The sequence below is a fragment of the Pelobates fuscus genome, chromosome 5 (assembly GCF_036172605.1).
Source record: "Pelobates fuscus isolate aPelFus1 chromosome 5, aPelFus1.pri, whole genome shotgun sequence".
Classification (NCBI taxonomy): Eukaryota; Metazoa; Chordata; class Amphibia; order Anura; family Pelobatidae; genus Pelobates; species Pelobates fuscus.
In genome coordinates, this window is record NC_086321.1 from 184,103,273 (window position 1) to 184,128,613 (window position 25,341).

General features: G+C 41.6%; 1 protein-coding gene across 1 annotated transcript in view; it reads left to right on the plus strand.

Moving 5' to 3' along the window:
- The first annotated feature begins 1,568 nt into the window (after nucleotides 1-1,568).
- The window catches only part of SDR39U1 (short chain dehydrogenase/reductase family 39U member 1), a 204,426-nt gene continuing 180,653 nt past the window's right edge, over nucleotides 1,569-25,341 (plus strand). The window contains exons 1-6 of the mRNA XM_063457114.1: nucleotides 1,569-1,682; nucleotides 2,894-3,000; nucleotides 4,717-4,799; nucleotides 8,115-8,236; nucleotides 10,689-10,844; nucleotides 11,045-11,615. Of these exons, the coding sequence (XP_063313184.1) occupies nucleotides 1,667-1,682; nucleotides 2,894-3,000; nucleotides 4,717-4,799; nucleotides 8,115-8,236; nucleotides 10,689-10,844; nucleotides 11,045-11,466 (906 nt within the window). The 5' untranslated portion in view covers nucleotides 1,569-1,666 and the 3' untranslated portion in view covers nucleotides 11,467-11,615. The remainder of the gene's footprint in view (nucleotides 1,683-2,893; nucleotides 3,001-4,716; nucleotides 4,800-8,114; nucleotides 8,237-10,688; nucleotides 10,845-11,044; nucleotides 11,616-25,341) is intronic.

The window sequence follows — 25,341 nt, forward strand, 5'->3', positions numbered from 1 at the left end:
CCCTGCTATGTTAATAGCTTGCTAGACCCTGCAAGAGCATCCTGTATGTGATTAAAGTTCAATTTAGAGATTGAGATACAATTATTTAAGGTAAATTACATCTGTTTGAAAGTGAAACCAGTTTTGTTTTCATGCAGGCTCTGTCAATCATAGCCAGGGGAGGTGTGGCTAGGGCTGCATAAACAGAAACAAAGTGATTTAACTCCTAAATGACAGTGAATTGAGCAGTGAAATTGCAGGGGAATGATCTATACACTAAAACTGCTTTATTTAGCTGAAGTAATTTAGGTGACTATAGTGTTCCTTTAATGCATTAACTTAATTGTCCACAGGCAGAAAAAACACACATTTTTATAAAGTACCATAAGTACCCCTAAATATAACATATCCCCATAAATGTTACATCCCCTGATAGTTCTGATCTGGGTGAACAAGAAAATCACCCAGATAAGATCAGGGGTTCAGAAATGTTATGAAAGTCATATTTTTGCCCAGGACGAACCCAGGATTTCATGCCTAAAACAGTTCCGCTGGAGAATCAACAGGGAACCGCAAGGTTTTCATGCCGAAAATAGTTCCAGGGCATTCGTGGCTAAGCCCCCTGAAGTCTATTTGCGGTTTTAGTTTATGCGAACAAGATGGCCACCACCACTTGTTCGAATGGCGAATGGCGGCCACTTCGACTGTACGGGAGTTCGAAGAACCAATGTTTAAAGTGACAATAGGCACAATTAGGGTCTCTCAGCCAAAATAAATTAAAGGGGCCATAGTCACAGGGTAAAAGGCTGGCAAGTAGTCCCCTCCAAAACCCAGTGGCGAAATGGCTTTCGCCACAATGCCATAGAAAATCTCTGGAGGGAGCTGAAGGTTTGAGTTGCCAAACGTCAGCATCAAAACCTTAATGATTTGGAGAGGATCTGGAAAGAGGAGTGGAACAAAATCCCTCCTGAGATGTGTCAAACCTGGTGGCCAACTACAAGAAACGTCTACCCTCTGTTATTGCCAACAAGGGTTTTGCCACCAAGTACTAAGTACTAGTAGTCGAAGGGGTCAAATACTTATTTCACTTATTGACATGCGTTTTTCTGGAGAAAACATTTTTGTTATTCTGTCTCTCACTGTTAAAATACACATACCATTAAAATTATAGACTGATAATTTCTTTGTCAGTGGGCAAACGTTCAAAATCAGCAGAGGAGCAAATACTTTATGTACAAATACTGTACATAAACTGAAAATAAATATATGAATATATCAATAAACTGTTGCATAAAAATGTTTTAAATCCTATTGTGGTATTATGTTACTATCGTTTTGAATATATCATTAATAAATGTAAAGCAGCCTCCTTCATCGCATTTTGTGTTTTTACCAACCATACAAACCCTAACATGTCAAAATGCACTTCAATGAATTGAAAAAAAAAAATACTTTGACAATTACATAAGCAAACCACCAGGGGTCACTCCATGTATATTTCTATTACTTTGCTTCAAACTGGTTTCTGTTTTAAACCCTACCTCTATGATTTCTGAGACGCTCTTTCTCTCTCTCTCTGCTTTCTCTTCTCCTATGGTTATGGGCAGGCTCTTTGACTAGTAACAAGTCTTCCAGATCCGTTCTATCTTTCGTCCTACTCTATGGTTATCCCAACGTTGCTGCAGCGATGAGGGTTATTATAGGTGAGATGAGCTGTGTGGTCACTGCCAGTTTGGTTACACATGGTGACTGCTCACACTGGACTCAATGCACTCTCAGGACGGTTTTTTTTTTTTTATCTTTCACCTCGCCTTATGTCCAGTCAGTTAAACTCCTGGAAACAGCAAAAACAGTTCTATTACTATTCTATTTAGTATTCTGTCACAGAGATTCTGATGGAATTCTGTTTATGTAATGGTGGCAAAAGTTATGCAACTCAGGATTTTCAGTATGTTACTGTACTTCCTCATGATAACTATGTGCATTGTGTAGGCTTATCCCTCTTCCCCTACATCTATGTAAAAATCAGCCTGACCTTGAATATGACTTTTTACTGACACTTGAGCAAAGCTTTGCCTGTAAGTAGTTTTCAAGGCAAAAAATGCAAGCCACAGATTTGTTCAGATTTCATTTTTAGAGTCTGTACTATGTTCTATCTGTTGTAACTGTGAAAGCACCTAAATATTTTTAATTGCACTTAACCTGTCCTGTTGCAGATATGTGTTTGCTCGGCTACCTATTTTACAGAGCTTTGCTAACCAATTCTGGACACTGGCGGCTTCTGTGAATAAACATTTAAAGGGACACTATAGAGTTAAGAATACAACCCTGTATTTCTAACCCTATAGTGCCCAATCCCCTATTTTGGATAATGGAAAAAAAAAATGTATTGCCTTTTTTTCCAACGCCAAGAATCCCTTGGTGCTGCTGCCCTCTCTGCATAATGCATCCATCTAGACCAGTGGTTCCCAACCCAGTCCTAAAATAACCCCTAACAGTCCAGGATTTAGGTATTATCCAGTTGTTTAAGGTGTTTTTAGAAAAAGGTGGGAAAAAAACACTTTAAGACGCAACAAGGTAATCCCTAAATCCTGGATTCGTAGGAGTACTTGAGGGCTGCATTGGGAACCACTGCTCTAGGCGGTTGTCCATTCCAATGTTCCTTCTGGAGTATCATTGGGGACGTGATGCACCACACACCCATCAGATGCTTCTCATAGGAAAGCATTGAATTCAGTGCTTCCTATATACAAAATGCTAAGGTTTTACATTGAATGGGTATAACTACAGGGCTATTGCACTCAGACCACTTTGAGATACAATTAGTGGTCCTTTAGTTCTTGGCCATTCAAAGTTTAACTTCTAGATAACCTTTGGGACCATGTAATCAGTTTGTCCCTGCTTTTTACTGCAGGAGGAGGCGGTGGGTTCATTGGACAATCACTATCAAATTTACTCTACAAACGAGGTCACAAAGTTACTATAATCTCCCGTCAACCAGGTCAGAAGAGGATTACTTGGGTAAGACTAATATGTGAACAATACGAAGTAATACTGCACTAAAAACAGAATTCCAAATTTATACTAAATTCAAAAATATGAATGTACAAGATGTCATAGTATATATCTCCTATAAATGTTTATTGGCATCACAAATAACACAGGTGGGGGAGTTGTGAAACCAGTTCCTTACACATTACAGACCTTTTGGACCTTAGTCATAGGAATGTACAACAAACTAATAAGACAGTTTAAATATCCCGCCATACATAAAATTAAAGCTTAAAAAAAAATGAATAGAAGAAACAATGCTGCCCACTAGAGAACTACCAATAAATTAGGTAGACACAATCAAGAGAAGGGGGGGAAATAATAAAAGTGAGGGAAGTATAAGCCATATAACAATAAATACAAAACCAAAAAGGGAGAATTTTTAATAAACTAAAGGGGAATAGGCATAATAAATTTAAATGCATATAAAGACTAAGTCTAATAATTAGGTAGGAATACATTTATGATGGAATACATTTTTAGGTATAGCTTCTACCACTCCTAAATTGGACAGGGACACCTCCTAATTAAACAAATAAAAGAGAGCTCCCTCCCCTATATCTTCAGTCTTTTTTTCCTGTCCACTCACATGTACATAGGATGTTTTTACACCTACTCTTTTTCTTTTGTGGCTTACTCTGATCTAATGGTACCCCAGTCATGGGCTCCCGGCAGTTGGAGGGCACACACCTACGTTGTTTATGTACATGTACAACAGCCAAGTTTCATATGTTACCAAATATTTCTTGTTTTTCTTCTTTTATCATTCATAAAACTAAAGTTGACAAATCATAACTCGCAATATCAGAGAGCATTAAGGTAACTAATACATCAGTTTAGGGGGCAATGGCGGAGAATCTTAGACCACCATCCGCCGCATGGTTATGCGATGGACAAGTTACTGCACTCTGTATACAATGTGTATGTCAATCGTTGTTTGAGTTACGAAATGTACTCGACCTATGCATGTTATCTCTGTCAACATAAATAAAGAATAAAAAAATGAATCAAACTTGATGGGAACATGGGACTTCAATCACTTTCCCATTTAAATAGTGACTCTGAGTTCCAAATAATTTCCTGCTAGGGGAAAATCTAACCTTGGAAGAACCATTTTTTTAATAATGGTTGAACCTATTAGTATAGTTAATGAGCACGCTATGGTGGGAACAAAAATATTCAACCACACGTTCAGTCTTGATAATGCTTTCCAGAATGTTATACCAGTGTTATAATCTCTTTTTTGACTTGCTAGTGGGTGAAGAGTAATATTGACCAAAGTTTAAATATGTTTTGTATGACTTGGTCAATGCAGGTTTTTGCAATTATTAAGAAACACAACTCTCTATAAATCTAGTTTATTTTGTTTTCTACTTAATCTGTTTGTGGTAGTCAAGCAATTTGAGATCTTATTGTTGATTGTGCATTCTCAGCATGATGACACGGCTAGAAGGCGTATATGGAACATTAAGCTCCTTCTTTCCAAAGAAGGTGACTCAATTCTTCTTGTGATTACTTATCTAAAACAAAAGAAAAAAACACCCTAAATGAGTTAACAGTGTTTGATTTACTGGTAGAATGCTCTCAACCCATGATATGAGCAGTAGTGTGCTTAGCCAGACACCTGATGTAATAGACCCACCACTTGTCTCTGTCTTATGTGTGTTTCCTTTCCTGATCTAATAGGATGATGTGTCCAAGAAAGGGATTCCACCATGTGATGCTGTTGTTAACCTGGCTGGAGAGAATGTTTTGAATCCTCTAAAAAGGTGAGGCTCATTTATCGTAGTATTGGCTCTCTTCTGCTACAGAAAACAATTGCCAGATTCAGGCAAATATAACCATTTGAACATACTCATTAGTAGGGATGTGATTTGCGGTCACCTGGTAAATAAGCTGTAGCTGTTATGGGGCCAGGAGTACTTGGGGTGATTTTTAGCTCATTTGCTGAGAGCGTCAGCAGATCGCATTCAGCCATGGAGCTAAGCCCTGCACCGCTGGACGTAACTCGGGCAGAGAGCTTACAGAAGCTCCCTGTGGAGCCCAGGTAAGAAGTCAAACTGTTCTAAATCTGATTGACTTCTTAACTGTTCTAAATCGGATTGTCTACTTAACTACTACAGTGCACTGTAGTGATTTTGGTGTGCTTGGAGTGCACATTCATTTCTTTTGAGGATATAACTTTATTAAAGTTATTCTTAAAGATTGTCTCCTTTCAAAATCTGTTCCCTTAATGCCCTTTATTGGGACTGCCTGCAGCTGACAATTAAAAAAGTCTTCTGCAGCCTGGCCCACACTGGAGGTATAGCTAAGGTGGGGTTGCACGTTACCAGAAGTAGGTGGCCATGATTCTTTACCTGATGCTCTCAGTGGGGCTAATATTTATTATTATTGTTATTATTATTATTGCCATTTATATAGCGCCAACAGATTCCGTAGCGCTTTACAATATTGAGAGGGAATTTAACTATAAATAGGACAATTACAAATAAACTTACAGGAACCATAGGTTGAAGAGGACCCTGCTCAATCGAGCTTACATTCTATAAGAGGACAACAGGGGACCTTTATTCTATGTTAAACCATATAAAAATGGTTTGTGAACAGTGAGTCACAACCAGCGAACACCAAGCATCATATGGTATAACGCTTATGGTGTCCCTTTAAGTCAGTTGAGACAGTAAGGCTTATTCACATTTCAGTGAATTTTTAATATATTAAAACCTAATTACAAAATTCAGGCTAAAGTAGTCCACTGTGGCTACAACTGAGTAGGAAAAATTTAGTAGCATTTCATATATATATATATATATATATATACACACACACACACACAGTGGAACCTCAGAACTCAAAAGGTCCCATTCATCGAACAATTCTTGGTACGCAAATGATCCTCGGTACCCGAACACATTACGCAGCATTCACCTCTATGGTAACTTCGTTGGTAAACTCATTGGTACCTCGTTAGTATGACGCATCACCATTCCATTTTGTTAGGAAACAGCTCCATCATGTCAGCAAACCGCTCCATTCAGTCTTCAAATAGAGCTCCATCCTGTCAGCAAACCGCTCCATTCAGTCTTCAAATTAATGCTATAATTTTGGGGGTTTGGAACGGATTAATCAAATTTACATTAATTCCTATGGGAAATGTTGATTCGGTTCTTGAACAAATAGGAACTCGAACAGCCTTCTGTAAAGGATTAAGATCGAGTTCCGAGGTTTCACTGAACAGCGAAACTCCTTATGTGCTAACTACACATTAGCGTCTATTAACCCCTTAAGACCGCAGGACGTACCATGCCGTCCTTATTTGGGCGGCTCTAAACGCCGCAGGACGGCATGGTACGTCCTGGGCGGTCTTACCCCCCACGTGGCCGGCGGAACATGGCCGCTGCAGATCGCGGTCGGGGGGCATGCCTGGCCCCCCAGGCAGCCCCCCTGTGCCTGGGGACCGCGGTCTGCAGCTTCCGATCGCAGTGACAGGCTGTCACTGCGATCGGTATTTACCATGTAAAATCGGCTGACACATGGAGCCGGCCGCATTTTCACTCTGCAGATCGTGGTCGGGGGACATGCCTGGCCCCCCAGGCAGTCCCCCTGCGGTCAGTGACCGCGATCTGCAGAGTATGATCGCAGGGAGAGGCTGTCTCTGCGATCTGAATGCAGAGACAGCCTGTCACTGCGATCAGAGTTACTATGTGTCAGCCTATTGGCTGACCCATAGTAACTGCAGGCAGGATCCCCCTGCAGATCGCGGTGGGGGGCATGCCTGGCCACCCAGGCACTCCCCCTGTGGCCAATTACCGCGATCTGCAGGAGGTGATCACAGTAACAGCCAGTCACTGTGATCACTGATCCTGTGTGTCAGCCAGTGATGTAAAATCACTGTCTGACACTGTCTCTGCCCCTCTCCTCCCCTATTAACCCCTGTTAAAAAAAAAATTAAAGTTACAAATAAAATATACACTCATTTTTATATATATATATATATATATATATATATATATATGTGTATATATATATATATATACGCACACATTTACACATACACTAAGTGTATTTTAATATTTATATATATAATTATATATATATTAATATCAAAATACACGTAGAAGGATATTGATTAAATATATGCATAATTATAATTATATATATATATATATATATATATTATAATAAAAATATGTAAATACGTAAAAAAAATAAAAAAAATAAAAAATAATTAAAAATATATGTGTGTAATTTCGTTCGAACTGTATTTTGATATTAATATATATATATATATATATATCTCAAAATACACGTAGAACGAAATAATATATATATGTATATACCCAAGTATATACGTATACATCACTATATGTATAACTATATATAAATAAAAAATTATATACATATATATATATATATATATATATATATATATATACACACACACGTGTATATATAATAATTTTACATATATATTTATGTAATAATTTTACATAATTAGGTCCTTTTATTAATTACAATTTGCAGGACCTGCCTAACAACCCAGGCTGAAAGTATAGGGAATTTAATTTGCTAGCACTATATTTAACCCTATAACTTTCCAAGACACTATAAAACCTGTACATTGGGGGTACTGTTTTACTCGGGAGACATGGCTGAATACAAATATTTGTGTTTCAAAACCGTAAAATTTATTACAACAATGATATCGTCAGGGAAAGTGAAATTTATTGAATTTTTCGCACACAAACGGCACTTACACTGACGATATTTTTGCTGTCATACTTTTTACAAAGTATGATATATAATAAGTGTGGGTGCATTTAATATGAAAGAGGTAAATTATTGTTGAACAGACATATAGTCAAAATCTGTGGTTTGTTTACATTTTTTTTGGTTCACAACTTGTACATTTGGCTGCGGTCTTAAGGGGTTAAAACATGAAAGTCTGTATCAAAATATGACAACCAGTTTTGCTCTAGCGTCTTTATATTTGTGCTACAATTACAGGCAGATTATAGCTCTATTGTTCCTTGCTGCAGAATTTGCTATATACCCTCATCATATTTTTTTTTTCTGACTTGCAGGTGGACTGCACAGTTTAAGAATGAAGTTATATCCAGCAGAATCGAAACCACACAGACTCTGGCTAAGGCAATTAGTTTGTCTGACAACCCACCACGATCTTGGACCTTGGTTACTGGAGTGGGTGTGTTTAGCATTTAAGTAATACAAATAAGCATTGTTTACACTGTAGTTGCCAAACATATGTAAAGTAGCATATATAGTCAAAAGGAAAGAAAGTGTTAAAAGTATTTGTTCCTCTGTTTCAAAGAAAGTGCTTTTTGAATGTATTTTAATGTAAAACACATTGGCTATTAGTTTTACTTTTCTTCTAAAGTAAGTTTATTGGGACTTATTCATTAAACTGGGAGTCACAAAGATCTTCAAATGTTAAGACAAATAGCTGAATTTATAATTCATCTCATTTGGTCTAGAGTTGCACTAACCGATCCTTCTCTTCTCCTCCCCGTCGGCTGAATGCGCACGCGCGGCAAGAGCTGCGCGCGCATTCAGCCGGTCACATAGGAAAGCATTCATAATGCTTTGCTATGGACGCTTGCGTGCTCTCACTGTGATTTTCACAGTGAGAATCACGCAAGCGCCTCTAGCGGCTGTCAATGAGACAGCCACTAGAGGAAATAGGGGAAGGCTTAACCCATTCACAAACATAGCAGTTTCTCTGAAACTGCTATGTTTATGAAAAAATGGGTTAACCCTAGAAGGACCTGGCACCCAGACCACTTCATTAAGCTGAAGTGGTCTGGGTGCCTAGAGTGGTCCTTTAAGAACTGGTTACAGTCATGGCAAGTGAGCAAATTGCTGAAATGTTCTCTTAAAACTGCTCTGCCGTGTGTTTTTCTTTTACTTCAGTTTTCCTACCCTTCTCTTTGTATCGTAATCATCATACTCCCCTTTTTTGCTGCTTACCTTTATTTATATTTATTATCATTTCTTTCTTCTGTCGAATCTTAATACCTGGGTGCCTCCATTTTGTTTTCCTCTGTCCATGAAGTCTACAGTTTGTCGTTCTGTGGTATTCTTTTGACTGATGGATTGTGGATTAGCTAGCTTATTAATGGCCAACGTTTGACAAATCACATTCCTCATGAGTAAATGTAGTTCACACTTTTTCTTATGTATAACTAAAAAAAAATCTCAGCTGAAATTTTAGAAAAAAAGTACATATAAGAAGAAATAGAGAGACAAAAAGCACCCGTACGGCCAACTCACGCTTGCAGGACTTCTCACGGGCGGCTCCTCTCCTATGGAATAACTTGCCTACTGCCATCAGACTCTCCCCTAGTCTTCAATCATTTAAGAAGGGCCTTAAATCCCATCTCTTCAGGAAAGCGTATGGCCTCCCAGAGTAATCTCTCCCTTACATACCTGTCCCTATGGGATAGTGCTTTGCTCTCTCCTCCAGCTCTGCTTCACTCCTACTTGATATTTCCTATCCTAATGTTTCTAATACCCCACCTCCTATAGACTGTAAGCTCATTTGAGCAGGGTCCTCTTCAACCTATTATTCCTGTAAGTTTTCTTGAAATTGTCTTATTTATTGTTACATCCCCCCCTCTCAAAATATTGTAAAGCGCTACGGAATCTGTTGGCGCTATATAAATGGCAATAATAATAATAATAATAATTATGCAAAACCTGCAAAATGACAGTTGCTTTAATTAAAAGTACACCGTTCAACCCTATTGAGCAAACAAAAGTGAGATGACCGTGCATTTCTTTAGTGACTAATAATTTGTAGCAGATAAAGTTAACATACTGTATTTGCTTACCATTATAGAGAGAGAGAAAACAAATGGTCTGTGGCAAGAAATGTACTTCAACGACTGCACACGCAGTAATGATGCTAAAGTGCATTTGGTGGTCAGCAATGAAATGTGGTTACTTCAGTAGTTCCATAGTTTTGTCTATTTATACATTTTCAAAATGCACCATAAAGGCAACTTTTTATCTAGAATCTGCCTTTATAAAAAACTCACAAGTTGACAGATCTTTTTATAAAGTGAATGTAAGTTTAAAGTATTATTGTTCCCTTAGTGTTCCATAGTGGCAAATTATAGCACCAGAGCATGAAAAGACCAACCATAAGTGCATGGTCACTTTTTTCTGTGTGTTTGTGACTATAAAATAATCTCTACATAGAAAAATAAAACCCCTTTATGGATCTGAAAAACATGTATTCCTATACATGGGCTTAGCAATGGCATACATTTCTGTAAATAACTCATTCCAAAGCATGGGTTTAGATTTAGAAATGAAACGGTGCTGGTATGATAGATGTGTAAATTGTGATAAAGACATAAGTTGTGATGGAAAAATTGCTCAAATGATGTGGTTTTTTATTTATTTTTTTGGAACCATTTACACGACTTGTGAGTACATTAAACTTTCCTGGATTACAAATGTAGACATACTCTCTTAAAATGTAGCATCGTAAACTTTAAAAATCCACTGAATGAAAACCACTATTCAATGGTACTTTCTCACTTGTACTTGCTGGACATAATCTGTTAGTACCTGGAACTTTGGAGGCATTATACTATGTCCAAGAAATAACTTTGCTTTTATTAATACTGTAGGGTATTATCCTCCCAGTCGGACACAGCAATATTCAGAAGACAGTCCTGGAGGGGATGCAGACTTTTTATCCCAGTTAGTGAGAGATTGGGAGGCAGCAGCACAGTTACCCATCACTGACCGTAATTCCAAAACACAGCTGGTGATAATCCGCTCAGGTGAGTTAACTCTTAGTAAGCTAATCATTTTTAACATATGAGGACAAGTGTTTGCATTTGATCGGGTTGTGGATTGCTCCTGTGTCGTGGAGAGTAGTGGAGATATAAGTGTGATGACTTGAGAGAATTTACAACATTGTCTATTTGTATGGGGATATGTAAATGCCATCTGACTATGTTTCCTTTCCTGTTCCCACTAGGTGTGGTGTTGGGCCGTGATGGTGGTGCCTTGCCTTCCATGCTGTGGCCATTTCGCCTCTGTTTAGGAGGCCCAGTGGGTTCTGGGCAACAGCCTTTTCCTTGGATTCACATTGATGACTTATGCCGGCTACTCTGTCAGACAATAGAGCAGGAAGGAAAGGACGGGGGTGTTTTGAATGCCGTGTCCCCTTCCTCTATTTCAGATACCAATGCTGACTTCACTAGAGCACTGAGCAAAGCCTTGAAGCGCCCTGCTATCTTTCCTGCTCCAGCGTTTGCCATCCAGGCTCTTCTGGGAAATGAAAGAGCTGTAATGCTTTTGGAGGGTCAGAGGGTTACACCAAAAAGGACACTGCAAAAAGGATTCACCTTCCTATATCCAGACCTCAACTCTGCACTTGCAGAACTCTTGAGTAAATAACACGGGATTTAGATATGTAATAGAGATAAGCTCTTTTCTTTTTTATAGGTAGGCAGCTGTGTCCCATACTGCTAGGTCACTGCTGGCTTCTATAGCTGATACATAGAATGCATGCAGTAGTTAAGGGTAACTAGCATATACCGGTAATTGTTTCACCTCAGAGCCTATACCAATTGTGTAACAATTCTTTTTCACTTAAATTAAACCATAAATAAAAGTTCAACAATACATTTATTTGATTTTGTAAATTGCACTTGAGTGAACTTACTTTAGGTGTACCCACAAAATAGAGTTCAATATGGTGTGAATTGCTAGGAATTCAAAGTGAATAAGACCAAAACAAATTCCAGTTTAACTTTTTCCTAAAATGTGAAATTCATTTTGATTTCCTGTCTATACACAGATTAGTAAATAACCCTGCCCAAAAGGGAATGGTTTGCTTTCAATGCTGTTTAACCCCTTAATGACGGACCGGGTCAGTCATGCTGGGGAAGCAGTTAACACCAGATGACGGACCCGGTCCGTCATGCGCTAAAATTAACCCCAGATTGCGGTGCCGGCGATCGCGGGGTTAACGCTCCTCTGGTCTGCCTCTGTATTAAAAATAAATAAATAAATAAACTGTCTGCGTCTCAAATGTGCCTCTTCAACATCCACATATACATGGCAAAGGTACATATGGGGGTATTGCTGTACTCAGAAAACATAGCTGAGCAACAAATGAAATATTATACTGCCATAGCACACATACGATTTGCAAAATATACTGTGCAAACTCACTTTGTGTGTCAAAAAGGCAGAAAGAAAATGCTTATTACCACTACACTTGGTACAAGCTAGCAGAACAATTATCCGACGACAAGGTTTAAAATATGCCATTTGGAAATACACTGGGATGAATATGTAGCATGTTAAAGTGGGATACGGACGCATCAAAACCCTCCATGAAAATTAACACTTAAAAACTGAACTTGTCACGTCTCTTTTACAGCACTGTAACTTCACAAAAAAGTGTCTAGGTCATACATTGGGCATATTGTTTTACTCAGAAGATGTAACTGAGCATAATTTGGGGGATTTTATGACAGTGGCACATATCAAGTATAAGAAATACTAAAAAAATGCTACATGTTTATAAAAATGCTATTTTTTTTCCCCCCCTCACCACAAACATTGGCATAAATTGGTGTAAAAATTACAGCTTTATCAAATGCAAGCCCTTTGTTTGAACAGTCAAACTGCTATAATACCCCAAAATGAGACATAGGCTCATCAAATCCATCTATGAAAATTCTACCTATATAAACTAAAAGAGCCTTGTCGATTATATGGCATTGCAGCTTTACAGAATAGTGCCAAAGGCATACAATGTAAGTTTTCTTGTAATTGTCCTATTTATAGTTAAATCCCCCCCGCTACGGAATCTGTTGGCGCTATAAATGGCAGTAATGATAATAATGTCATACTAAGTGTATTTTTATATTAATATATACATATATTAATATAAAAATACTTAGAATTAAACTACGAGCGTGTGTGTGTATAATATATATATATTATAAAATATAAATAAGTAAATTTTAAAAAATAAAGTAAATAATACAATTTCAATTATGTAATTTTATTCTAACTGTATTTTGATATAAAATATATTTATATATTATATAAATAAATGAAAATACAAAATATATATCCATATACATAATTACTTAAATAATTTCATAAATATACACGTAGACTTCAAATATATAAATATGTATATATATTTAAATTCTATGTGCATATTTATGTAATATTTTTACATAATTAATTTTATTGATTGCAATTTGAGGGACCTGCCTGACAACCTAGGCCAAAAGTCTTTCTATGACACCCTAAAACCTGTACATCGGGGTTACTGTTTTACTCCGGAGACTTCGCTGAACACAAATATTAGTGTTTCAAAACAGTAACACATATCATAGTGATGATATTGTCAGTGAAAGGGAAGTTTTTTGCATTTTTCCCACACAAACGGCTCTTTCACTGATGATATTGTTGTGATACGTTTTTCTGTTTTGAAACACTAATATTTGTGTTCAACAAAGTCTCCTGAGTATAACAGTACCCCCCATGTACACGTTTTATAGTGTTTTTGAAATTTAAAGGGTCAAACATAAGGCTTGATTTTCCATTGAAATTTGCCAGATTAGTTACGTTGCCTTTGAGAGCATATGGTAGTCCAGGAATGAGAATTACCCTTGTGATGGCATACCATTTGCAAAAGAAGACAACCCAAGTTTTGCAAATGAGGTATGTTCAGTCTTTTTTAGTAGCCACTTAGTCACAAATACTGGCCAAAGTTAGCGTTCATAATTGTTTTTTGCATTTTTTTTTTTTTTTATAAATTCTTTATTTATGATTTTTTTTTTTCCCCAGTTTTGTTCAACAGTGTAGGACGTTACAGAAGGCAAAGTAAAGAGGTTAATAGGATAGGCAGTATTACAATACATGTTAACGGTGGTGTGGTACATCTTAACATGAGAACATTATTCCAATATTTCATTTTCATGTAACATGTTTCCGAGGTTCCCTTTCACTTTCTCCTTGTAATATAATTTTTTTTAGTTATCCTTCAACAGTAGAAGTTGTTAACTTTAGTGGTTGTGGGAGTTGTGACAAACTCCCCTCTCCAAGTCAGTTTGCCACGAGCACCTGGAGGAGCCCACTTGCCAGCCTCCTGCCCACAGACTTTGGGCCCTGCAGGGAAACCTGTAAAAGACTACCAAACTTGATCAACTGTTAGCACTGATTTCCCTGGAAATGTTTTGGGCATGGGGCCATGCTTGCAGTCGGTCAAAACTATGACTTCCAGGAAAAGTGTGAACCGATCTGGGTGATTTTTGGATATGTTGTTCACCCAGGGGATGTGACTTTAATGGGGATATGTTATGTTTTGGGGTATTTATGGGACTTTATAAAAATGTGTGCTTTTGCTGCCTGTGGATAATTAGGTTATTGTATTATCTATCTTAATTGTATCACAGGCAGAGGGGAGGGATTGTGTACAGTATCTGGGAGTGTCTGAAAGTACAACACTGTTTTTATTGGCTTGTTGATTTTATGTCCTGTGCCCCACAAGGTCCACCTGGGCTGTAACCTTGTGGGGAAACTTGTATAAAAGACAGTGTGCCTCCATTAAACTGCGATTCCAGCTTACACTCCAAAACTGTGTGTCGTCCTGTTATTGGAGGGAGAGAAGATTTACTCCTATGTCTGCTGTTCCAACTTGCAGGGGATTCAACAGGGAAAATCATTGTAAGGACTGTAACGGATCACCTGGCACCCCGACTGGGTACCTCCGTTGAAGGATGCTCCTAGCGCTTTCTGAGGGCTCCAAGCACTCCAGCCGACACCATAACCACTGTAGACTCCTTCCGAGAGCAAGGCAGGAACAAGCTCCTAAAAGAGCTTAGAAGTGATTATCCAAGGGAGCATGCAGAGCATAGCAATCCCTTGTAGTGATATAGCAATTCCCCCAATAAGAGACAGGACTCTAGATTGAGGGTGAAGTAGAACTGATGTTTAATGGCAGGTACTCTCCTTTTATGCAGTGCTCCCATGCAAGGGAGACGCCCACAGGCAATTAGACATCAACCAATCAGACAACAGTTACATCCCACAGATTCCCTCCCCTCTGCTTGGGAGTTTCTTACTGTATCTACTCAATTATCTCCAAGCTAAAACTTATACTTTTTTATGCATTTTTATAACTTTATGATTTTTTTATCACACAGGGATAAAACGTATATTTTTATGAACAACACAACTTGGGGACAAACATATTCAAAATTCGTACAAAACGGTTCAGTGGTTCCAGAGGTGTTAAAAAAGTCTCTTTGGACCGACCGACCGCACGCCTGTTTGCATGCCCAAAACAGTTCCACAGATTCAGGCTGTGCGGTCGGTCTATTTCTGCCTTGAAAAATAAAGTCCCATCCGAAGGCGGCGTTCGAATAGTCAAACGCACTTCGACTACTGTCGAAGTGTCGAAGAAAAACGAGGTTACACGTCCGCGGTGGTTGTTAGTTGAGTGGCAGTCTATTTCACATTCAAAAGATGACAAAGTCCCATCCGAACGTGTGTTCGAATCTTTGAATGGGACTTAGTCTCCAGCCGCAGTGTCGAAGGGTAGGAGAAGGTACAGGTCAGTGGTGTTCGTTCAAATGTGTGGCTGATTTCCGTTCCAGGGATTTGACGGCACACACCGCTGACCGCGTTCGACTGCATTAAAATGGCTGCCACCACGTGTTCGATTGTCTAATGGCGGCCACTTCGGCTGTATCCGAAGTGCCATATCAAACGTACCCATTCTTTGCACAACACAGTTAAAGGGCCAGAAACAGTTTTTGTCCTTAGGTGCAGGGCAATGTGGATGATGGCAGGAAAACAAAAGGTAGAGGTTCCCAGGCAACATGGTAGGAGGCTGGTACAACATATATTGCAGATCCAACGCAAAACAGGGGGATATGTTACAAGGACTAGAGCTAATTCCCCATTCAGTTCCAGAGCTCCCAGCACTGAGTGTCGTCCAGTGCCTGGGGGTGTCAGAGCTAATTCCCCATTCGGTTCCAGGAAGGAGGTGGCGGTTCCAGGACCTCAGTCAAGCCACGGCGACTGAGGGCAGAAGTGTGGCGGTTTGTCCCGTTCCAGCTAGGAAGCGGTCCTTGGTGGAGGTACCCAGCCAGGGGTACAGGGAACTCCGTTACAAATGTGATGGACCCTCCGTCAATCGATGCTCCTAGTGCTTACCAAGGACCATCAGAACCGCACCATAAGCACTGCAGACCCCACAAACCGCCGCAGCTTTGTTGGGGTCTCGCCATCTCCTACCCACCCTGGACCTACGACCAGGCTCCAGTGGGTGAACCTCTCTTCCTTCAGAGAGCGAAGCAGGAACAGCACTTAGAAGAGCCAGTGATTAGAATCCAGTTGTGATATAGCAGTTCCCTACAACACAAGACGAGGCTGCGAGTTGAGGGTAAGAAGGTCTGATGGTTTATTGAACAGCTTGAATTTTTATACAGTTTTTCCCCACAAGGTTGATGCCCAGGTGGACCTTGTGGGGCATAGGACACAGAATTAACAAACCAATAAAAACAGAGTATTACATGCAGATACTCCCATACAGTGTACACAATCCCTCCCCTCTGCCTGTGATACAATTAACGAAGACAATCGGCTAACTCAATTAACTCTAAGCAGAAAAACATACATTCTTACAACATCTGGAAAACACATCAAAACACCACGTATCCCCACATCCCCTGATAGCCCTGATCTGGATGAACAACATATCCAAAAATCACCCAGATCAGAGCAGGGGTTCAAAAATGTTATGGAAGTCATATTTTTGCCCAGGTGAACACATGATTTCATGCCCAAAACAGTTCCATAGAATCACGGCTAAGTGCAGCTGGAGGACCGACCGGGAACCACAAGGTTTTCATGCCAAAAATAGTTCCAGGGCATTCGCGGCTAAGTCCCCATGAAGTCTATTCGTGGTTTTAGCCCATGCGAACAAGATGGCCGCCACCACGTGTTCGAATGGCGGCCTCTTAGACTGTTCGGGAGTTCGAAGAACCAAATGTTTAAAGTCCCAATAGGCACAATTAGGCTCTCAGCCAAAATAAATTAAAATGGCCATAGTCACAGGGCAAGAGGCTGGCCATTAGTCCTCTCCAAAAACCAGTGGCGAAGTTGCTTTCGTCACAAGAGTAATATAACTTGTCTCTCATTATTCATGTATACTCGTGCCTACAGCTAGGCTACTACTAAGTCAGAAGGGGTTTAGTGTATATACTTTGAAACCTTATGATATGGTTCTTTGTTTTAAGGGGAGAAATATCCAGTGCACCCAATTGGTCGGCTACGTGCCATTCTATGCTGTGACCGTGCTGCATCTTTGGAGTTTGGGATAAGTGGCGTGTGGTGGGTGCGTATGCGTAGCGGTTCTGGGGCCCCATAGTTCTATCCAACCAAGTGTTGTGTCTCCGTTGGCGCACCCATGTCTACTGATCAGGTGTAGGAGGTCTTACCATGATCTTGTCATGTAGTGAGAATGTGAGAGAGGAGCGGTGAGAACAGGAGAAAAGGGGGTAGAGAGGGGTGCCATGTCCCCCCCTTCGCCCAGCTCGGTGCCCGCCACAGCCCTTAATTTAATGCGGTGCCCCGTGGGTCCCAGATTTTGTGGAAGGACCTGATGTTATCGTGGATAAGTGCGGACAATTCATCCATATCCATGGCTTCTCTTATTTTCCTTTGTACCTCCGGGATCGCAGGGATCTCCGTGCTGCCCCAGTGTGTGGCTATTGTTCCCCTTGTTGCCAGCGCTACTTTTGCAACCAATTTATTTTGTGCCCTGGTCAGTTCCTTGTGGGGTTTAGACAGTAGCCAGATCCATGGATCTAGGGGGAGGTCTATTTGTAGTACTCTGGAGTAGAGACTGGCAACTTCTCTCCATAGTTGGGGTATGTGGGTACACTCCCACCACATATGGATATATGTGCCCCTCTCTCCGCAACCCTTCCAGCAGTGGTCAGAATCCGATCGTTGCATTTGTTTGAGTCTTCTGGGGGTAAGATACCAATGCAGCAAAGTCTAATATGCCTGCTCTTTATGACTCACACATATCGTGATCGATGCAGTGGCCTTCCAAATGTCCGACCAGTACAATGGGTTCCCCGTGGGACCCAGCTCTCTCTCCCAGGCAGCCACATATGAGAAGGCTTCCGAGGGGGCGTTTTGTGTCAGATTGTTGTATAGAATGGAGATTTGACCCTTTTGTATGGGAGTTTGTAGGCACATTTTCTCGAATATAGTAAGCTTTGCAGTTGCAGCTGCTGTGACGTTTGGGGTGGTCAAGAAGCTGCGGATCTGGATATATCGGAAGTGATCGAAAGTGTTGAAGGGAGTGTTTTGTGGTAGATCAGAGAACGGGAGTAGTTGGTGGTTACGAAAAAAATAGCAGGCCATTATCTTCGAAGTGGGCGTAGTGTTGGGGTGTCATACCCGGGGCAAATTGTTCGTTCCTCAGTATTGGGGTTAGGGGTGAGGGTGTATTAATGATCTTGTGTTCGCATGTCGTCCTGTCCCATATTTGTATAGATGTCGCCAGGGTTGGTGTGGTTGGGGGGACCCTGGGTCTGTCCTGTCTTGGTACCCAAAAGGTACAACGAGGGGAAATCCCTCGTCCGTTTGTGATATTGGGATTGGGAGGGTTTGAAACAAGTATAGGAACCGGAAAAACAGGTTCATTTTCACCGAGGCCAGTATGCCTAGCCAGACAATTTTTGCCAGGACTGCAGGTCTTTATTAGCCAGTTCCAGCAGCGAGAGGTAGTTCAATCGGTACATGGATTGTAGGTCTACTGGTAAGTATATACCTAGGTAGTGGATGCATTTTTCCTGGAAGCGAAATGGGTGTCTTTTGCAGTGTTAAGCGTAAATGGGGGGGGGGATTTGGATTGGCATTGCTTCTGTCTTATCTAGGTTCAGCTTATAGCCAAATATTTTGCCATAGTCGTCTAGGAGAGGGGGTAGGGAGGTTATGGGTTTGGTCATGGTCAGTAGTAGGTCATCCGCATATGCCGCTATTTTGTATTCTTCCTGTCTTATTCTAATACCTTTGATACAGGGGTCGTTTCGTATCTTTTGCAAGAGAGGCTCCAGGGATAGGGCAAAGAGGAAGGGGGAGAGGGGGCAGCCCTGTCTCGTGCTGTTGTATATGCGGAATGGGGTAGGGTGGGCGTTTGGTATAAGAAGGCGTGCGGACGGACTGGAGTATAGGCTACGTATTGCCTCCAGGAATGATCTACTGAAGCCGTTTTTCGTTAGAGCTGCAAATAGATATGGCCATAGTGATAGAAGCAGTGTGGGGATATATCTGTGCGTGGCTGCCCAGATCAGGTCATATGTCTGTCTCGTGTTATCACAGGCTTGTCTGTGGGGGATGAATCTTACCTGATCTGGGTGGACCAGTTTCGTGAGGAACAGTTGCAGTTGGACTGCACTGTAAGGACAGCCCTGGGATACAATTACTCAATTACTTCTAGTGCGGCTGGTATGGCTGCACCAGTGCCCACACACTGAGGCAACCCATAGGGTTGCCTGATGGGCGTGTCATTAGGAGCCTGGTTGTGCGCTTTGCTCATTAACAGTGTGATTGGACCCCTGCAATATCACAGCACTTGGAGAAGGTGAGAAGTGTTATCCCGGATAAAAGAGCCACATGGAAGAGACCGAGAGGAGTGGGCACGACCAGAGAGAGTCTGCCTCCATAACACCCAACAACCTCAGCAAGCAGACTGAACCCTAGTTTTTCAAAATGGTAGGAAACAGGAGGGTGGTCAAACATATGTAAATTTTAACTATAATGTGTGTATCTGTGTGTCATCGTTTCTGTGTATCTGCAGGTGTGTCAGTGTTTGTATCTATGTATCTGTATGTGTATTTGTGTCTGTATATTTGCATGTCAGTGTATTTCTGTGTATATGTGTCACTGTGTCTGTGTGTCAGTGTGTTTGTGTATCTGCATGTGTGACATGTTGCTGTCTGTGTATCATCTGCATGTGTGTCAGTCGGTGTCTGTGTATCTGCATGTGTGTGACATGACATCTGTGGCGGCTAGCCCGAAAGGATGAGGGGTTTCATCGACTGAGCCATTCTTTTCCCCCTGTTCAGAGTAATGCTTTCTGATTTCCCAGGATAGCATAGCTCTTACAAGAGCTGGTGATTATAGCAGGTATAGCTGGTCCCTACAATCATGAGATGAGACTCTATGATGAGGGTAAGCAAGAACCGATTTATTGGTAGCCACGCTGGCCTTTTAGGCAATTCCCCATGCAAGGGGCACTCCTACATGCACCTTGTGGGGAACTACAATAAAGTAACAAACCAATGATAATGATGTTCAAATGCATGACTCTCCCATATACAATCCCTCCCTTCTGATAGATAATTGAGACAGATACTGTACTAACTCAATTATCTCTAGGTGAAAAAGAACACAATTTACAGGTAAACCAAAAGTACCCCAAAACTCACATAATCCCCACACAAGTTATATCCCCTGATAGCCCCGATCTGGGGGAGCAACATATTTAAAAATCACCCAGATCGGTTCAGGGGTTTAAGATTTTTATGAAAGTCTTTTTTCTGACCAACCACACACGAGGCTCCTGCCCAAAATAGTTCCAGATATTCCGGCTGTGCGGTCGGTTTCTTTCGGGAATTCCAAACACAATGAAATACCGAAAGGAACCGTTTGTGAGAAGGCTAGTTGTGTACCCCTCGTTCGGGAGTTTGGTTTCACCGAACGCCGCTTTCTTCGGATGAATGGGAACGAACATAAGTGGGGGTGGAAGTCTCAGCGGTGTTCGGGCCGTTGAGTGTCCAATAATAGTTCCATGCACTCGATGACCAGACCCCGCTGGAAGCGTTTGCCACAACAAGATGGCCACCACCTCGTGTTTGTCCATACGAATGGTGGTCACCCAGCCGACCACTTAGAATGTTCAGGGATTGCGGTTAGAGTAGGTGTTAGGAAGGTCAAGGGGGTTAGTACCTTAACTTCTAGCCTTTATCACCTTGCAACAGGAAATAGATTCTCAATAGTATTGTGTGAGACCCTCTTGAGTAAGACACAGTTTCCAGAACAAGGTTATAACTTGGTTCAAAGTGTAGTGGCAGTTATTGACTGCACTTCATACAACAATTTGTCTGTGAAGTAATTTGTATTAGTTTAGCAACCAAGAAGGAACAAATGTATTTTTCTTTTGCTCTGGAAACAGATTTTAAATATGTGAGAGTGTACACATTTGTGTTAATGTAGGTTGTTTATGCTACAGGTGGATTCTTGGGGTGGGTGGCGAGTACATGTTTACTTATTTAATTGTTCTTTAAGCCAGGGGCGGACTGATTGGTCTGGTACTTCGGACATGGTCAGAACACTTAATTTCCGCCATTATTTGACAGAATACCAGCCACTTGAGTCCGACACGCGATGTCCACGCCATCCTCGGGCTAATTACCCAAGAGGGGAGCGGATGAGGATTCTGGCTGAGCCTGGATTTACTTTAATGCAAACAGTGCGTGGAAGGATTAACTCTGTTTGCCTTAAAGTTATATACATTGAGAAGAGCCGTGCACATTACTTGGCCATCATTGGAGCTGTCAGACAGCCATAGTTATAATTGATGCAAGCAGTGTCTGTGTTCCAGCAGTGAGTTTGTTACTTAAAGGGACACTATAGTCACCTGAACAACTACAGCTTATTGTATTTGTTCAGGTGAGATCTATAGCTCCCTGCAGGCGATCTAATGTAAACACTGTATTTTCAGAGAAAATACAGTGTTTACATTGATTGATAGGAATACCTCCAGTGGCCGTCACTCAGACGGCCACCAGAGGGACTTCCTATAATGTAGGGCCCTAAAAAGGCCTTGTACACGTCAGACGTATTAAAATACGTCTGACATGTGCAGGAGAGAGAAGGCACTGTGTGTGCACCTTCTCTCTCCTGCCTGTCAGCAGAGGAGAGGGGGCGGGCAAAGATCGCGAGCTGAGCTGTCAGCTCAGCTTGCGGCCACGCGCATGCGCAGTAGTGCACTCAGGACTTCATAGGGCGGCATGACTGCCGCCCTATGAAGTATGTGCACATGTGCGGCGAAGCCGCGCATGCACACAAGGGAGCAATGACGCTTCCAAATGGAAGCGTCTGATTGCTCTCGTCTGCCTATTTTGTCATTTTGACGAAATAGGGGGCGTGGCTTCATGAGGCTCCCGGCGCTGGAACCAATTAAGTAAAATCGTCTGCCTGGATAGTCCCTTTAAGACTTGATAAAATTGGTACTACTTAGTGGTCAAACAAAGCCAGAGCCTTACTTCGGAAACTTTGCGGAACCATATAAAAAACACTTTGAGGCATTATATTGTGACCTCATCCTTGTTCTGAAGAATGTAAGTAGTTCCTCTGATTTTAGAAATTCTGTTCGTCACTAATATTAAATTAAAACTTAGGTACATGGGGGCGGGGCCTGGCCAGCATGGCGGATGGTCGCAACTCACAGGAGCTCTCAAGCACAATGCTCACCCAAGCGACGAATCGAGACTCCTGCGGCTCACAACTGGACCCAAAAAGGGTTCTACCCGCCACAGACGACGACTGGAGTGTTCCGGTCCAGAAAACCGGAATGCCGGCTGCCAAAAGCATTAACGAGCGGTTGCGGCCTAGCGAGGGTTACGGGCGGGAGTGGCGGCCGACCTCCTGTCCCGGACTCCCTCTCCCAGCAGGACCACACAGAGCTCCGTTCCCCCCCCCCTGGACCGGGGAGGACATCCCGGTCCGTACTCCACTGCCTACAGAGTTGATCTCCCCACTGGAGCCCTCTGACTCGCTTAGGCGAACCTTAACAAGCACCAGAAACTCCGGTGGTTGCGGCCTACCAGGCAAGATGCCTACCTTACAAGTAAACGCCGCAACGCGGGCTCCCCGCCAGGAGCCTATGGATGCAGAGCCATGGCTAATAGAATTTGATAAAATCTGTGCCCGATTCTGGGCCAAGATGGCGGGGAGGCTAGCGGGGAGGAAACTGGTGGAAAGGCAAGCGGAGGCACAAGCCCTGAGAGAGCACCCACCCAGAACACACTCCCAACCACGAGGTACAGCTCACAGGGGGAAGCGAACGGGAAAATGGCGTCGCCGGCAGCGACCCCCCCAGCCAACACGTGGGCCTGAGCGACTACGACCGCGGCAAACAGCCCTCAAACGGAGGAACAGGCTGCCAACGCGCAAACACACCTCCAAGATGCAGCTCCAAACGAGAATCAAGGTCAGGGTCATGAGAGACTCCTGAGACAGCCACCTAAAGCAACAAGCTTGGCGTCCCTCATCCTACCATATTAAGGCAAACCCGAGAAACAAACTTTATCCACAAGCGAACAGCAACAACCACAGTGGAATCGGCTGATGGACCGGAGCTCTCACCAGATGGGCTGCCTTGATCTCCCACAGCCCACAGGTACCTCCTTGTACAGGACTCTTTCCACACGGAACTCTGGACTTAACATGATAACATCACAGTTACTAGATATTAAAGCAATTTGTTGTTTTCAGGCTGTGATCATCTGAAAGCAGGGAGAGCTCAGATTTGCATGATTTAGTTGTTATATGTTTATTGCTAGGTCTTAGCTTGTCATAGTTGATTTTGTTTCTGTTAGCCAAGAGATATACGCAAATAATAGAAATTATTTTTTTTTAATTTACAACCAACAATGTAATAGAACAGAACTAAGTTTCACAAGCTGCCAACTGCCAGTAAATGCTTTAACACATTCCTGCCATGCCAGTTAAACAATAACGATGTCACACTTTTGTTTTACAATCAACAAATATTGGCAAAGGGCCATGACTGTCACCTTCTGATTCTACCGGTGAGATGCAGGTTTTAGCAGGATCACATTGCAGTTAAAAGCCGGATAGAATTTCTTACCGACACATGCCTAGACTTAACCCCACGTAGAAGAGCAGCTAGAACCTGACCGCCAAGAGGCATTGGGTGACTTAACCTGGCATCACCAGGGTGCGCAGAGTCTGGGCCTTTAGTTCTCATTTTTCACAGCTCCATTAGCCCTCTGTGAACTAGTTCTGAGCCACATGACTGCGCTGCATTATCATTATTGTTATCTGTAATGTCTCTGCCTCACCTGAAAACCCAGTGGTAGTTAATCGCTTGTACATAATCACATATCACACTCACACTGAATATGCCTGTAACCAACTCACATAGTGCTCCTTGCTTTTATGTCATTTAACTTCCTTGAAAATCTATCTTGTCACATATTTGGCACAGGGCAACAGACACTCACACCATAGCGACACCTGTACATACAATCAGCCCTAGGGGCATCACTGATCTCGCAGGCTTAAACTATGCTTCATATTTACATGCTACTGTTATTATATGAAATGTCTACCTACCCCTCGTAGTTATCAGCCTAGATTAATCCTATGTTATAGACAGTTCTACTTAGCCTGACCTTTCTCAAAAATTGTGCTGTTAATGCTTGCCATGTCATTGATTATCTTGTAATATTCCAATAGCTTGTATCTGCTGTTGTGGCGACATAAGCATGTATGTTACTCTAAGCACTACAAAAATAAAGAATTAAAAAAAAAAAATAACTTTTGAGACCATCCTGGCAGCTTTTACATTTATAAGAATATTTGACATTACTACTCCAGTGTCAGTTTGCTTATCAGTCCCTTATGCAGGTGTGGTGAGTGATTCAGGATGCTACAAACCATTTAGCAAACATTTCAAGAGACTTTTGGGAGTCTATGAATCTGCAACAAGTTTAATTTATCAGAAGGGGAGGTGTAGCATCTGGAGTGTCCTTGAAGTATGTATATATAACTTTTTAGGAGCTTAAGTACAGCTCCAACTTGTCCGCTTGAGCAGAATGATCCTGCCTAAGGATATGGCGGAGTACAAACTCTGCAGAAAATTCTTGTAGTAATAGCTTTTCTTGCGGATATGTGGGAAAAATCTAAGGTACATAGTGCAGTATGCTAGACTTTCTTCCACATATCTGCATTGCTACAATCATTTCTTACAGAGCTTGTGAGAGAGACCCTGGATTGGGTGGTTAAGCTGCCCCCTGGACTGCACCAGTACTGGATAAGCGCTGAATCCCTTCCTGCTTTTTTTTTTACCACCTGAATGAAAAACTAGTTGTCGAGAACATTGCAATCAGTAAATCTTTCACTGAACTTAGCTCAGCATGATGTATAGATCCTGCAAACCAGCAAAACAACGTTGAAGTTTCATTCTACGGT